The 17,285-nt window shown below is 35.9% G+C and overlaps 1 protein-coding gene across 3 annotated transcripts in view; it reads left to right on the forward strand.

Annotated features, from left to right (window-relative positions):
• Window positions 1-17,285, forward strand: part of EPHA6 (EPH receptor A6) — a 730,766-nt gene that overhangs the window by 614,016 nt on the left and 99,465 nt on the right. For all 3 annotated transcript variants that reach the window (XM_032489792.1, XM_032489798.1, XM_032489806.1), the window contains one exon: window positions 15,785-15,994. In XM_032489792.1, coding sequence (XP_032345683.1) covers window positions 15,785-15,994 — 210 coding nt within the window. The remainder of the gene's footprint in view (window positions 1-15,784; window positions 15,995-17,285) is intronic.

A 17,285-nucleotide genomic window follows, 5' to 3' on the forward strand; every position in this document is an offset into this window, starting at 1 on the left:
TCATACAATTGTTATAATGGTTAGTTGAGTTGATTATTGTAAAGCATATAGAATAATGCCTGATATACTTACTGTTAAGGGGTAGAATGAGGATTCAAACTCATCTCTGAAGCAAAAAGCCATATTCTCATATACTGTGAATTCTATCTTTTTATTAAATTACTTATTGCTTCTTCTTTTAAGCCCATTGCCATTTCCCCATATGGTCTTGAGTCCCCTCTGCACATAGAATTTCTATTAAAATAAAAATCATATGGATGAGGGGAAAAAAACATAAGGCCAATACTCCCTTTTCACTTTCCTTTAATATTCTTACCCTGCTTTGTAATCATATCTCTTTTATCCCAGAAGCTCAAAGTGCTTTATAAACTTTATGTCAATAGCAGACACTCAATTCCCTATGGCAAGCAGAAATTATATATATATATCTCCAACAAATTCTCAAAAGCGAAGTCATTTTTCAAACTACTGCTTTAGAATTTGATAATCACAGCTTCTGTGAGCACAGAGAGAAGGAAGTGGCTAAGTGCATGGCGTAGCGGGGGAGCCATCCATGGCTCATTAATAGCATTCTGTGCTTGCTGAGGGTAGAAAAGATTTCCCTTTGGTCTCCCACACTGTTTGAAACTCACTTCAATTCACTGTTTTATATGAAAGACTGGTAGCAAACTAAGTACAAGATTACAATCTAGTGGCAGTAGCTTGCTGGTTGTGACATTGCACCAAAGTCATAAATCTACTGTTTGGATCCTTGTGGACATTCCTCCAGATATATATATATATTAGCAGGGGGTATGTGGTTAAGTGCGTACGTTTATGTGTGTGTGTGTGTATGCGCGCACATGCATACACATACCTGTGCAAAAGGGGTGTGGGTGCATATGTATGTGTGTGTTTTAAATTTTAAAATAAAATGCATTCTGACTTAGCAAGCAGAGCATCAGCCTGGCTGCCCACTAAGTATGACCTCACTAATATTCAGGTTTTCCTAACTTTTCCAAGGAAATACACTAGTATGAATTAAGTGCAAGTTTGACTGTCTTCCCTGAACAGTCTCTCTCCAGCGATTCATATGGATTTCATAAATACTTTGTGGCACTTACCTGGCAACTCTTTTTCCCTCAATCTTTGGACCTCCATGTTTACAGCAACATTAACTAGCAATCAAAATAAAAATACTTATAAAATACTTGAAAATTTTGAGATATCATATATCAACCACAAAAAATTAATCCTTTATCTTATAACATTTGTTGAGTGTGGATTTGTTTATAAAATCACAAATTCAGTTATAGGAAAATATAATACCACTGGTTTCAGTTCAAGATGGTATATTGTGTTCAGGCTGCAGCCTCCTGCTCCCACCTAAAAACTTCTGACATGAGAGAAAAGATATATATACACTGTTTACAGCATACAGTCACATGAACAAGCAAGCAAGAGTGTCATCCAGAAATAATAACAAGAAAAAATTGGAGAAATGAACAAAGACAAAAAGCAAACAGAATCAGGTTGAGTAAAGGGAACCATAGCCAAAACCACGCTCAGGAAAGGACAGTTGGGAGTAAGAGGAATGTGGGGAAGGTGGTGCCACCAACTGCAATAAAGATCTAGAGGAGGAGGAAGGGGATGGGCTGGTAGTGGGAGAAGATGGTGAGTTTAATTTGGGTCATGTTACCTGTGAGATGCCTATGGAACATGCAGTGAAAATGTCTGGACAGCAATTAGAAAGATAAATCTGAAGCTCAGGAGGAAAACTTGACTAAAGTGAAAGATCTTGGAGTTGGTAGCATAAAAGTGATTATGAAACCCAAACTCTGGTATTTCCTAGGAAGAACTTTTAGAGAAAGGAAAGGAGTTGAACCAGGCTGGAACTCTGTGACATACCATACTGAGGAAGCAGCACAGGTGCTGTTTCCAAAGGTACCTAAGAATGAGAGGTGACAGAGGAGCAGGGAGGGAGAGGAGGCCATTGCATCCCAAATCTAAGAGAATACTTACAGCATTTCAGACAGGAGCAAATAAGCAGCCGTGTCAAGTGCAGCAGAGAAGTTCTGGAAGACGGAGACTTCAAAGCATCTATGGCGCTTGGCGCTTCAGAGGCCCTGTGAGATCTCAACAAGATCACTTTCAATGGGTTGGTCCCAGGCAGAAGCCAGATTATAAAGGGCAAAATGAGATTGAAATATAAATAGAATTGCTAGGTGGAAACCACTTTTAAAGGAAAAGTGGATAAGGTGGCAAGGCAAGAGATAAATCAGATGCTAGTAGACAAAAAGAAAAATCAGGCTGTTTTTTAAGATAGGAAAGATTTAGGCAATTTAGACACTGAGGGCTAGGGAACTAAAGAAAATAAACTGGTAGGGCAAAATATCTCAGGAGATGGGAAGGTACAAAATCAAGGACACTGGTGGAGGATTGACTTTGAATAGCAGAAGCGTCCACGTTTCCCAAGACTTGAAGAGACTGTGTACTGTGGATCTAGAGGGCTTTATGAGGCACATGCATGAAACTGAAGGAAAGGATACCGGGTGCTACTGCATTTCTATGCAAAGCAGGAAGAGAGCTGATGTGGGAGTCTGAGGACAAATCTTCATTTAAGGTGAATGTTTAGAATAATTACTGAAATTAAAAAGAAAAATAGCTTATCAGAAAAAAAAAAAAAAAAAAAAAAAGAAGAAGAAGAAAAGCAGAACCATCAGGATCAAGTTCTCCAGGAACACAGATTTTTCAGAGCCCGGCAAGGGTAACCAGCTAAAAATCTTCACCAGAGTTTTTACTGATATGCAATGTAAGTAGCCAAGAAAAGGATCTTCTGGACTGCTAACCCAGTGATTGTGTTAGTTACACACACTCTGCCTCCACTCCTGCCACTCCCCATCTTCAGTCTTGGAGAAAATGAGATGATTAACTAGTCATGCTGACATCCAGGTGATGGTGGAGAACATGACTGTGTTTTGACAGTGGTGTGCATGCTTCTGTGATTTCCTGCAGGAACAGTTCACCACCTGCCCCCTACCCGCCTCCCTGTGACCTCCCACCCCAACCCTTGCTCTGGCCAATGTAGAATGGAAATAATAGAGGCTATTGTTTGAAGAGCAGGTACAACAGAAAAAAAATGGGAATTGGGGATGGTAGTTGAGGTAAGCAACCAGTAAAGGCAGGTTAGATAATGAAGGCAATAAAGATGCTGCTAGGCTAGAAATAAATAGAAATTTTATGGGCTGGAAGTCTTTATTAGGTAGAAGAGGAAGTATAATTGTTTGTTTAGGTGAGAGAGCTAAGGAAAAAAGAATGTGGCCAGAAAGTAGAATATTGACAGTGGTTGTTAGAGTCAGCTTATACCAACTTGTAAGAGATGATGATTAAATAAATAGTCAGGAATTTGGGGAGTGGGTTGTTAAATGGTCATCGCTTGAAATTAGCCATGACTGAAGTATTTACATTACAGAAATTGGCAAATATTACAAATCAGAGCTTTTTTGTTTTGTTTTCCTCCAGAGAGCCAGTTTACCAACACACTATATTGATATCTAAGATTTCTGAATAAGATAATTTCAGGGATGACAGTTTCCAGGTATGGTCTAGGAGTCGGTAGCTAAAGTAAAAATAAAGATAAATGTCTTTAATTAACTAATATAGCTAACATTTATATGTGCTCTCTCTGACTCAGGCATTATTCCAATCTCATGCATTTATGAGATAGGTGTTACTATTATCCCCATTTTACCAATGAGGAAACTGGGGCAAAGCAAATTAGGTAGCTTGCCTAATGTTAAAATAGCCGATAAATCATTCTTTTTTTTTTTTTTGCACAAGTATATGTTGACAGACTATAGTAGGCCAGGCACTATTCCAGATCTTGGAATTCAGAAGCAAACAAAACAGAAATTAAAAATCTAGTGGGAAGAAAAATAAAGGATTTGGCAAAATATATGGTACATCAGATACTGGAGAAAAATAAAACTGGGAGAAAAATGTAACACAAGTGAAGTTATATGAGTGAGACTGACTTTCAGTATTAAATCGAGTGGAGAGGGAAGGTGTCACTGAAAAACTACATGTGAATAAAAATCAGAAGAAGGTAAGGGAGCTCCAAGGGAGTAAGGGAACTGGGGGAAAATAATCCAGAGAGTAAAAACAAAAATCGCCAATGCCCTGAGGAAGGAACATTTTATTCCTTTTCAACTGCAAATTATGTCTTTAAGCTCAATGACTATAAGCTTGTTTTTCCTACTACGATTCTGATTCATGCCTATTGTCTCTTCATAATTATAACAGTGACCCTTTCACTGTGCAGTAGAGATGATAAAATCTATTAATTGCCCTATTATTATGGCTAGAACAGAGTATGTAAGGGGAAAGATGGTAAAAGCTGAAGTCAGAGAGTGGATGAAGGCAGAAAGAGGATCAAATCTTAGAGAGAAATGGTTCTCAACCTTGGCTGCACATTATAATCATTCAATTTAGAGAGCTTTATACGGTCCCAAGTTCCAGGCGTGCACCCCAGATGAATTAAGTCAGAATCTCCTGGGGTGGGACACTTGCATCAATATTTGTTTTAAGTTCCCTCAGTTGCATCCAATATACAACCAAGTTGGAAAGCCAGTGAAGTGGGACTTTGTAGACAATTGAAAGGACTTTGAGTTTTCTCTGGGTAAGGTGAGAAGCCATCCTAGGCTTTGGAGTAGAGGCACGACATAATCTGATCATGTTTTAAAAGGCTTGTTCTCGCGTTGAGAAGAGACCGTAGTGAGGTACAGATGTACGCAGGGAAATTAGGAGGCTTTTGCAATAATCTAGGCAAGGAGATTGTGACGGCTTTGTTAGGTTAGTTGCAGTTGCGTTGACAGAAAATGATAGATTCTGTGATGTATTTTGAACATAGAGCCAATAGGATTTGCTACTGGGGGATTGAATAAAGTGTTTAAGCAAAAGAGAAGATTCGAGGATGACTGTTATCCACAAAATAAGGTCAGGAATAGGCTATAACCATTTCTTGTGGTAATTGTGACTTTATTGTATTGAATAGCTGGCGAATAGACCTAAAACTCCTAGAAAACGTCTGGCACATACTAAGGTCTCCATAATGTTATCTATTATTATAGTATATTTCAGAAGACATCACTAAGAGTTTAAAAATTATTTTTCTGTTACATCTTGGTCTGTTTTTCTAGTGGCTCAAAGTAGTTTTAATTTCCACCATTTAAAAAAATCTAGATATAACCCACAAATATGAGTATTTAAATAATACATATAAGTGCGTATCAGCATTTCAAAAGCAATGTGAGTCATGTGAAGTTTCCTTGAACAAATGCAAAGCAAATATTAATTTAAAAAATTAAAGGGATCTTTTAAATATTTATGTACTCAAATTATAAATTTAGTAAAGATGGCATTTTACCTTATGCTAGTTATATATTAATAATGAGAGCTGTGTTTTATTAGCACACTTTTCTTGTAAATTGTGTTGTGTGGAGTTACGTTTGTGCTGGGGTATAAGAGCAAAATTAATCTACATCACATTCATTTTATATTCAACAGTGGAAAAAAAAAAGTGAAGTTACATTTATCTACCATTATGTTTTTAAACCGTAAAAGTAACAGTTGAATTACACCCCCTTGATTACATTTTTCAGAAGAAAATATGTGAAACTTCATGTAGGCAAATGCTATTATTTATTAAGCCTGTACCAGCTTAATGCCAAAGACTAGTCTAAAAATAATGTGATGGTAAACACCTAAATATGTGAAAGCATAGTGTGCTTGGAACCAAGCAGATGGATGGCTGAATGTTTTATTCTTAAATTAGGAGTTAGAGTAGCAACTTCCAATGGCCTAAATTTATCTCCTTAAACATTTTAATACTGTAAATGTGTTGTGTCATTTGTAGTACCTGGTACCGTGAAACTGTATTTTATAATATTCCTTATTAATTCTCCTTTTGCATACAGGACTTAAATTGATTTTTTAAATTAGTGTGTAATTTATAGCTATAGTGATAGTTAGAGAAGTTCCATGCATTTTCCTGAACTTCTCTGTTATCATTCTTACCCCTCATTTGGACCATACAGGAGATTTTGGATTTACAGAACTAAATATTAGACTCAAAACTTGTGGTGTTCAGCCATGCCTGCAATCAGAATCATCATCCTAGTGAGATTTTTTTTTTTCAAAATACACATGTATACCCAAGCACATATATTTTGCAAAAGCTTCTCTAGGTAATTCTGATGCACACTAATGAGGCTTCATCGAGATCTTGACACTGTGACACCCTGCCCTAGATGCCAAGCAAAAACTTTTTTAAATTTTCTTGGCTTTGTTTAAGTACAGCACACAGTAGCTAATGTAGATTACCTTTATGCAAACCTAAGCCAAAAAAAAAAAAATCAAATTCAGTAGTAAGCTTTGTAAGTTAAAGCTATATCATATTCAGATTCACTTTAAGCTCTTAAAATGCAATTCAGAAATCCAACTGCCATGTTTCACAAATCCCTAGCTACTTTTCTTCCTAGATTTTTTAGGTATATTAGAAATGACAGTTTTATTCCTTAAGATTGGAATTTCTGATTCCACTCTTGGTGGCCTCTCCCTTCTATAACTAAAAATACAACTCTGCCTAGCTCAAGTCCAAATCCTTGATGACGACAAAAGAAAAAACTCCTTGAAGGATTTAATAAATATTCTATGGGAAACTATAATAAGATTTTCAACTGGAGAGGCCACAAGAGCCAAAATTTCAATAAAAAGGAGTTACCAACTCTTATTTGTTCAGTGGTTGTTTTAAAATGTGATCTGGTCTTTTCAAATCTGTAAATAACCTCAGCCATTTCTTTTACAAATTCAGGAGCATTTTTTAAAGTCATAACATGGTCAACTTTGATTTAGAAACATATAAAAAATGAATTTTAACTTTAGTTATAGAAGTAATTCTCCAAGGACTGTTTTCTGCAAAGTCACTTATAAATCAATTGTTGAGAACTCAGAAAGCATTTTCCCATAAATATTTCTTTTAAAGTTTCTGCTTAAGTCCCTAGGCAGACCCATAAAAGCCTGTTTAACACAGACTACAGGTAAAGGATGTAACTTTCAATATGAAAGGGAGCCTGTGGTTTCCTTCCCCCCAAAAAAGAGTGTGTTTTTTACCCCCTTCCTGCCTGGTCTTGGACAATAAAATAAAATAAAATAAAATAAAATAAAATAAAAAACAATGTTAAGGCTGTTTTGCTATGGCATCCACCCCTTTCTTCAGCTCCTCTTCTTAGGTCCTCAAATATTCAACTTTTACTGTTTTAAATTCCAATGGTAGTACACCGTCGCCATCCCCTCTTATCCCAGGCTAGGACCTTTTTCCACTTCATAGAATCACCTGTAACCTGGACCTTCACCTTGCCCTGACATAAGCTCACATTCTTTCATTTACATGATCTTAGCTGGATATAAAGTAAGACTAATTCATACTTATATGTGATTCACAAATACTGTTTTAATTCCTCCAGATGATTTTGCACTTTTTACATGAACTTGTATATCCAAATAATTTTTTTCATTATTTATTCTGATAATAATACTTAATGTGAGATCTACTCTCTTGACGAAATTTTAAGTGTGCACTGCAGTGTAGTTCACTACAGGTACAGTGCTGTCCAGCAGGTCTCTAGAGCTCATTCATCTTGCTTAACTGAAACTTTATGCCTGTTGATTAATAACTCCCTATGTCCCCCTTTCCCCAGCCCCTGGCAACCACCATTTCACTCTTGGATTCTGTGAATTTAGCCCAAATCGAGATTTAATAATGGAACTTCAGGTAGCAAACCAAAAAGAAATGAGAACATTCAGGCCGTATGAGTGCGGGTATTTTTAGGCTGAAGAGCAATTAGGAACGCAGAGGTCCACTCCTTTCTGTTGTTGCGGCTCTTCATAGATTCTCATCTTCTGTGTCTTAAGAAACCAATGTGTTTTTTCCAACATGCAGTTTTCTCACAATAGCCCTCAAGCAACACAGAAGTAAGGGGATGAGAAGTTTACAAAGTGTCCACTGTTTGTATACTTCAATCGTGTGTAAACCACGTAGTAAATTAGTACATTTCCTGCGTAGCATATTATAGCTCAAATCAGTGTTTTGGAAATAATAATTTTACAGCCCTGCAGCTAACCCTTCTACTTTTGTCATTCTGTTCTGAAACGCTGTTGCCATTTTTTACAACGCATAGTTAGTAAACCAAAAAGTCTTTTGGCATACATATGAACCAAATTTCCATTACTTCATTTTAGAGCATAAATTGTCATTATCTAATAGTGTTTATTGCACCAGATTTGTGAGGAATATGGAAGTTGATTTGTTTATTATAGGTAACCAAGACACTGCATAGTGAATTGAATTCTCTGTAAATGTTTATTAAATGATGATGTGAAATTTTTATCAACTCTTCTCTAGAATAGCAGCTTATCATCTGCTAGGTATAGTATTTTTTATCACTCATATTTAATGTTTTCAGGACTGTGAGTCACCACAGTAATCATTTACTCTGTACAAAGGAGTACTGTACATTTTTCAACAAGAAAGTTTGAGGACAGTGATTTATATTGTGGCCCACAGACCTTTGATATTTTGTAAGGCTATTCTGTTGGTGGGCTCAACATTGCTAAAATTCTCCAGTGATGACCTAGAAAGAAATATTGCAGACATCTGTATAATCTATTTAGTCCCCTTTTCCTCACTCTGCAGCAGAAATGTAAGAATCTGGTGGTCATAATCTGAGTCAAACCAGAGTCTTGCCCTCAGAAGTGAAGATGCCTGCAGTACAGTCAATATTTCTCATTTACTCATGATTTTCTCAGAGAATCTCTTATAGTAAACCTAAATTTCCATGAAAAATGCTTCAAGAAAATAACCTACTACTGACTAAAAACTTAAAGTCCTTATTCCATTAAGAGAAAAATAAATTCAGCTCAGTTTAATCCCAGTGACTATCCGTTGAATATCTCCTGAGTGCCAGGCATGGTACTAGATCTGGAGATTTTGAAGACGAACAAGACAAGGAATATTTATTTCCTGAAATGAGATTATGTTTAAGCCAGTGGGGGAGTGAGAGAGAAAGACAGATACGCATTTGGTTTTAGCCAGTTCTGTTGTAGACAGGATGCTTGGAGAGCAAGGAGAGAAACTTGGTCCTACTTTATTCCTCCATTTTTCTGACCAGTCACCCCCATCCTTCCAATCTATTGCAGGTCCCACTGGCTGTGCCTCTAAAATAGATCTCAAATCTGACTCAAGCCACTAGTTTCTCTATCCTGTGTTACTCTAATAGCTTCCAAATTGATCTCTCTGCTTCCTTTTTCCATACACAAGTCAGACTATATCACTCCCCAGTGAAAATTCTTCTCTGACTTCTCATTACTTTTAGAATAGATTTCAAACGCTTTACCGTGGCTTACAAGGCCCTACCTGATTCTGCCTCTGTCCACCTCTCCGGGCTTCTTCTCCCTCTCCCTCAGCAAGCTCCAGCCTCCGAGGCTTTCAAGTCTCGCACATGCCAAGTTCATTCCTGTCTTAAGCCCTTTGTGACATGCTGGGAACTAGTCCCAGGCTCCATTATGTCTTTCTCTTTCATATCATCCATTTTACTGATTTTATATTACATTGTAAAGTATCTCATTTATTTTTCAAATATTTATTTTCTGTCTCCCTGCCTCCAACTAAATATAGTTACAGCCAGAGCAGACACCTTTCTCTTTTGTTCCCACTTTCACTCTAGCCATTAGAGCAATGACTGGCCCATGGTAGATGTTAAATGAGTCTTGTTTGAATGAGTGACCTTGGGGATTCAGCCAGGATCTCCTAGAAGAGATGATACTGATCATGAAAAGCTTAGGTGACGAAAGACTGGAAGGGCATTCCTGGGAGAGGGAAGCGTATAAACAAACCACCTTAGACGTGAAATAACATGTTGTAGGGGTGAATTAAATACACATACACAAAAATTGAATCAGAATAGGATATGAGACTAGAGATAAATGCAAAGGTCATGCCTTTATATTGAATACTATATTTTATTCTGTCTTTGAAGGTCTCTGAAGGGTTTTCAGCAAATGAATGAGAGGTTAATCTCTGTGTTTCCAGAAATTTTGAATATATTTGTTTAAAATAACCCAAAACATTGTTTAGACAATAATGTGATGACTTCAGGACAACATAGCACTCAAATCCTACATTTGCCCTGAGCACAGACTAAGTACTTGAGCTCAACCTAAGATGAATGGACACCAAGAAGTTTAAAGTATTTGTGGGGCACAACCATAAGTCAGGATTTTGAAAGCCATTGTTAAGAGCTATCATTACTGTGGGGACACAATGCGGCATGCCAGTGACTGCTGAGATCTGATGGACGTTGTGCTCCAGGGTCTGAGAGAGAGAATCTGGTGGAGCTCTGTGGTTTTGGAAATAGCAGGCATTATTATGTATAGCTCTCAGAAGCCACCTTCCCATCAGACTCACCCTCTCTGTCACTTAGAGGTTAAGCTCCTTGTTTCTTAGCAGTCAGGTTGAGAGAGCAAAGAAAAAGAATGAAGACAAACTGAATTTCAGTTACTAAGCTCTGAGATGCAGTGTGCAAATATGCCACATTCGCTCTCTTTCGTTTGTAATCTGCCTTCCTGGGAAAAAAAAAAACATATGTCATAAAAAAAATTCAGTTTCTTTTTGATTAATCTCTAGAAGGCAGCCCAAAGATATTAAATCTCAGAGCTCTCACATTTTTCCTCCTCCCCTCATAAACAATTCAATTCAATTGGAATTAATATTTATTGAGTGCTGACACCAGGCATGGCAGTATAGTAGATGCTGTGATAGAACTGCTACAAATAAACAGGAGAAAACCAGTGTCCTACCTTGAAAAAAAGAGAAAGCAGCCTTTTTTCTTCAAGGCAATAGAAATAATGTAGCGACAGCAACCAGTGCACTACAAGATAATATTAAAGGTTATTTAATTCAGTCACCGTTTATTAACCATTCACCATATTCAAGAAAACCAATATATCCTAAACCACACTTAAGGAGGCTATGTTGACAAGGACTAGAAAGAGGAATGTAGATTTTGTTTGAAGGAGAGAACTGCACCATTTATTGAGAAACAGATTTTTGCCATACCTCACGTGTGAATAAGTGGGACTATTCTCTCAGCCAGATGTAGATAAATAGACCCTCATTTGTTGGCTTCTCTGGAGTGTTCTTATTTGTCTGTTTGTTGTTTGTTTTGGTTTAATGGTCTCAAAGTTCTTTTATACTTTGCTTTATTAAGCTAAATTTTGCTGCCCAAACCAGCTCAGACTGAGTCATTATGGCAAACTTTGGGCCAGCTATTTTTTAGATAACTCCAATTAATAATACAAGTTCTAGGTTTACAAATGTTAACCACTATATATAAAAATAGATTTTTGAAAAAGTTCTTCTGTATAGCACAGGGAACTATATTCAATATCTTATAATAAACTTTAATGAAAAAAATATGAAAATAATATATGTATGTATATCCATGACTGGAGCATTGTGCTGTACATCAGAAATTGACACATTGTAACTGATTATACTTCATTAAAAAAAGACTTACTGTAAAACTATAGTCATCAAGACAGTGTGGTATGGGTGAAAGAATAGACAAATGGAATAATGGAACAGAATAAAGAGACTGTGATAAACATTGTCAACTGGTCTTTGACAAGTGGAACAAAATAGTTTTTTCAACAAATGGTGCTGGAACAATTGGACATCCACATGTTAAAAAAAAAAATCCAGACACAGAACGTTACACCCTTCACAAAAATTAACTCAAAATAAATCACAAATCTAAATGTGAAATGCAAAATCATTAAACTCCCAGGAGGCAATATGGGAGAAAACCTAGATGACATTGGATATGGCAAGGACTTTTTAGATACAACACCAAAGGCACCATACAAGAAAGAAATTATTGATAAGCTGGAGTTACAAGGATGTAATGTATAGTGCAGAAAATATAGTCAGTATTTCTAATAACTTTCAGGGAGTGTAATCTATAAAAATATTGAATTACTATGTTGTACACCTGAAACTAATATAATATTGTAAATCAACTATACTTCAATTTTTCTTTTAAAAAAAGCAAGCTAAAAGAAAACCAAAGACAATGGAAAGAAAAAAATAACGAAAAGGCTGAAGACTTTAACAGGCACCTCACAATAGAAGATATATAGGTAGCAAATAAGCATATGAAAAGATTCTCCTCATCATAAGTCATCAGGGAAATGCAAATTAAAATTAGATACCACTGTGCTTCTATTAGAATAGCCAAAATCAGTAACGCTGACAACACCAAATTTTGATGAGGATGTGGAGCAATAAGAACTCTCCTTCATTGCTGGTGGGAATGCAAAATGGTACAGCCACTTTGGAAGACAGTTTGGCAGTTTCTTACAAAACTAAACATACTCTTACCATATGATCCAGCTATTTCTCTCCTTGGTATTTTCCCAAAGGAGTTGAAAACTTATGTCCACATAAAAGCCTGCAGCTATAAATTGCTATAAACATGCTATAAACAGGGATATTTATAGCAGCTTTATAATTGCCAAAACTTAGAAGCAACCAAGATGTCCTTCAGTAGGTGAATGGGTAAATAAACTGCATACCCAGACAGTGGAATATTATTCAGCACTAAAATATTGAGCTCTCAAGCCATGAAAATGCATGGAGGAATCTTAAATGCATATTACTAAGTGAAAGAAGTCAATCTGAAAAGGCTACATACTGATTCTGACTATATGACGTTCTGGAAAAGATAAAACTATGGAGACCATAAAAAGATCAGTGGTTGCCAGAGGGGTTAGTGGGGAGAGGTGATGAATAGGTGGAACACATGATTTTTAGAGCAGTGAAAATACTGTTATTGATATATGATATTATACATATTTAGCACATGATACTGTAACACTGAGTGCATGTCATTATAAACTTGTCCAAACCCATAGAATGTACACCACCAAGAATGAACCTTAATGTTCAAACCATGGAATTTGGGTGATTATGATTTGTCATTGTAGGTTGGTTTATGAGTTGTAACAAATGTGCCATTCTGATAAAGGATGTAGGGAGGCTATGCATGTGTAGGGGCAGAAGAGATATGGGAAATCTCTCTACCTTCCTCTTAATTCTGCCATGAACCTAAAATTGCTCTTAAAAAATGAAGTCTTTTTTTTTTTAAAGAAATAACTTGGTCTTTGTACAACCCTCAGAACAAGATAGGAAATTAAATTTCAACCTGATGTTAAGTAACTATTTCTCTTCATGACCTAGAAGTTTGTGTTGCCAATTGATTTCTTAGGAAAATGAGAGGAGAGTTTTCTGACTTGTTAAAATTACAAAGACTACATATAAGTTTTTATTAAATAATAACTATTATTAAAATAAATGGGCTGCACCATGTGTTCTGTATGTGATTCTCACTACGATACTGAGTTAGATTACTCTATTCTCGTTGTACAGATAAGGAAACTGAGACACTTGTTTATTGTTTACAGATCACCCATTAATACTGTCTACTATACAGAAATTATGCATTGACAAGAACTGTGATACCAGGCAACTTCAATTACTAATATGTAAAGGAAACATCTCTTTAAACTTAGTGTAATCCTTTCTAGGCCCAAAGAATTTATGCTTTCAGTTCTACTCAAAGGCTTTGAGATTCCTAATAGGGGAGAGGTAGGTAGGGTACATGATAGAAAAGGCAGATCTCATCCAACAGTGAACTGTCTAGGAAGACAGAGTGGAAACATAGAGCTAATAACACCAGAGATTTTCTTTGTAAGGTTATCTTTCATACATTAATTATACAGAAGAGCCTGCTTAAATGGATATGCTTGTTGTAGAATCTTTCTTTTAAGAGGGGGTTCTTTTCCTTACTCTGCACTTAAGTTGGGAAATACTGTCAGAGAGCTATCAGGGAGATAAGTTGATATAGTAAGACAAAGTTCAAGTTGTTTGCAGTATGAGCTTATTCTTTTAACTGACCAATGAGTCATCATTGTATAGGAAACTGTCACTGTGCTATGGTCAAATCATCCCTGTGTTTAAGCTACTCTACAGTTTTAAGTCATACATCCATGAAAACTGCTCTAACTTTGCAAATTTTAAGATACTCTTAATGTATGCTTCTCCCACACTGTATAAAGTAATAAAGTCCTCTAGTGTCTTACTAGATATTAATTTTTAATATCATTCGTAAATAAATGTTACCTGATGTGTAAAACCAGCTTGAGAATCTTTTGTGTTTCTCTATAACCCCATTAATAACAAAAAATCTCCAAATAACTAAGTAGAATATGCATTATTTTCAAACTTAAACTATTTTTATTTTCGTTTTCTCTACTACCTGTACTATTGCACTATTTGTATCTGGTCTTATTGGTATGCACACCTTACATAATGACAATTGGAAAATTTTCCTTTTTAAAAAAGTCATTTCTATATAGAAAACAAACTTATGGTTACCAAATGAAAGAGTAAAGGGGTGAGGGACAAATTGGGGGAATGGGATTAATAGATACAAACTACTGTATATAAAATAGGTAATCAACAAGGGAATGCTGTATACCATCATCTTGTAATGACCTATACTGGAATCTGATTTGCTAAAACACTAAATCACTATGCTGTACATCTCACACTAACACAATATTGTAAATCAGTTGTACCTAAGTTTAAAAATATATTATTTTTAAGTCAAAGGGAGGGGCATAAGTAGTCAAGGGATTGATTACTACATACCAGTGCTGTTCTTGACTTGTTAATTCATATGATTTCTTTTAATTTTCCCAACTGGAAGCTAAAATAGGGCTGTTTCAGTCAGTTGCCAACAACTTTCTTTCCATTTGTTCTGGACAGTTGTCCCTGTGTGTCATGGGAGATTTGTTCTAGGACCCGCCCCAGGTACAATAATATGCAGGTGCTTCCGTGCCTTAGTCAGCCCCGTGTATCTGCGGATTCTGCATCCTCAGATAACAACCAACCGAGGATCAAAAACATTGTATTGTACATGGTCTGCGGTTGGTGGAGGCCGTGGATGTGGAGGGCCAGCTGTGTATTTATTGAAAAAGTTAAGATATAAGTGGACCTGTGAGGTTCAAACCTGTGTTGTTCAAGGGTCAACTGTATAAGGAAAGAATGGAAAAATCCAGTTATTTGCTGTTGGCGTATTTTTTTTTCCCTCATTCTCCTACAACTTTCCTAAACTTGTTTTGTTTATGCAATTTTTCTTTTTCTCTGAGTGATCATTTTTCACCATATTTCCAGTTATCACACAGCTTTCATCCAATCCTAGGTTTTGCTGCCCTTCTGCCCACCTGTACAGCTGGTTGGGAGCTCGCTACTATGGAAAGTTAATTCTCTTTTCTCAGTAGTCATTGCTGTTACCCTCCTTGATTTTCATTCCCTTTTGTAACTTAAAGGTTTTGAAATCATCTTTTTTTCTGGAAGTTGATTTGGTTGATTCTCCTCTATCCTTTGTCCTCCGTCATCACTTCAAGCTAGATTTTGCTTTCCTTTAAATCTCAAACAGATTTTTACCCTTGGTTATGAAGATAGTCGATGATCAGCAAACTTGATGCTTATATTCATTGGATCCAGTACAATAAATTCAAGGTTTTTATTTAATACTGTTCACACACATACACACACACAGCTTGCGTGCATGCACATACACTACAATAAAGAAAATCTATGTAAATAATTGTGGTTCTCTTTCAGAAACATGATGGCCACTTCACAGTCATCCAGTTGGTTGGGATGCTCCGAGGCATTGCATCAGGAATGAAGTATCTTTCTGATATGGGTTATGTTCACCGAGATCTAGCAGCCAGGAATATACTGGTCAACAGCAACTTAGTATGCAAAGTGTCTGACTTTGGTCTCTCCCGGGTGCTAGAAGATGATCCAGAAGCTGCTTATACAACAACTGTAAGTTTGCACACCCTTTTCCAATATAGTTTGTTTACTTGTATTTACTGGTAATGTCATTAGAGTAATCCTGGCTTTGTCTTCCTAATTTTCTGCTCTCATTCATCATTTTCCCAAGTTAACAACTTTATCTAATTGAGAAGTATTCATTTTATCTGAGTGCGTGGTTTAAAAAGAATTGGTATATTTGACTGTTTTCTTTCTTCCACTGTGTGGGGACTGTCACATCATGCTTGAGGTCTATGTCATGACAGCACTCACAAAAATCTGCCTTCACCTGAGGTATTTTTGATGCATCGATAATTATCTCCTTTACATGGCATTTTGTACAGGCCAGTGGTGCCATCAATTAAGTCAGTGATAGTGAAAAAACAGCGGTTATAAAATGACAATTTCTTTCTCATAGCAAATGTTATGGAATGATCTGATCATACTTAAAAATGAACAACATAGGTTTCTCTGGAGACATAGGAATACACTTTAAACCTTTTTCTGAATGGTAATTGGGGAATATATGACCAGGAATAGAAGGTAAAACTTTAGAACCAAACTATCCTCTGTAAATTATATGATCTCAGCTTAACTCATGAACCAATTTATTCCACTTGTCTCTTTGATTATTATTTCAAGGAGTTAAGCCTCAAAGTCTCTCTTCACCTGTCAAAAAGCTTCACCATTATTCTTTTTTTAAACAAAACTCTCACCATTGACTCATTTGATAGTCCGCTTCAATGAAAAGTAAGTCAGTAAAACTAATCCAAGATGTTTTTATTCTCTTCTGTTTTTCTGATTTTACACATTATTTTAAAAGAGGCAAATCTTTTAATTAATTCTCTTTTATTTCATTTTCTATGAGATTTTTTGAAACTTCACTGTATTCAAGCTGCTCTAGAATGGATGAAAATTTAATATTAGGCACAAAACATCTTATGCCCTTACTATGTTTGCTTTGTAAAAATCCTTTATATTAATTTATTGATGATATTTTCATGATTTTCTCCAAGAAAGAAATACAGTTCTAAGGAAGATAAATTAATTTCTCAGAGTCTAATATATAAGGTATAAGATCTATTGATCTTTTAATTTGACCAAAAAGCTTCATAAAAATAAAAATCTGTCAAATTTGAAACTAAATTGTTCATTTTAGAAAAAGGATTGTTTTCAATTCCATTTCTAATTGGAAAATATCATAATTATTTTCTTTTTTCTCAAAGCTTTTATTTTCTCCTCTTTTATTTTTTATAAATGTAATACTTGAAGCAACTTTTCGAGTTATAGAGCAATTCATGTA

This window comes from Camelus ferus, chromosome 1 (assembly GCF_009834535.1).
Source record: "Camelus ferus isolate YT-003-E chromosome 1, BCGSAC_Cfer_1.0, whole genome shotgun sequence".
Taxonomy (NCBI): Eukaryota; Metazoa; Chordata; class Mammalia; order Artiodactyla; family Camelidae; genus Camelus; species Camelus ferus.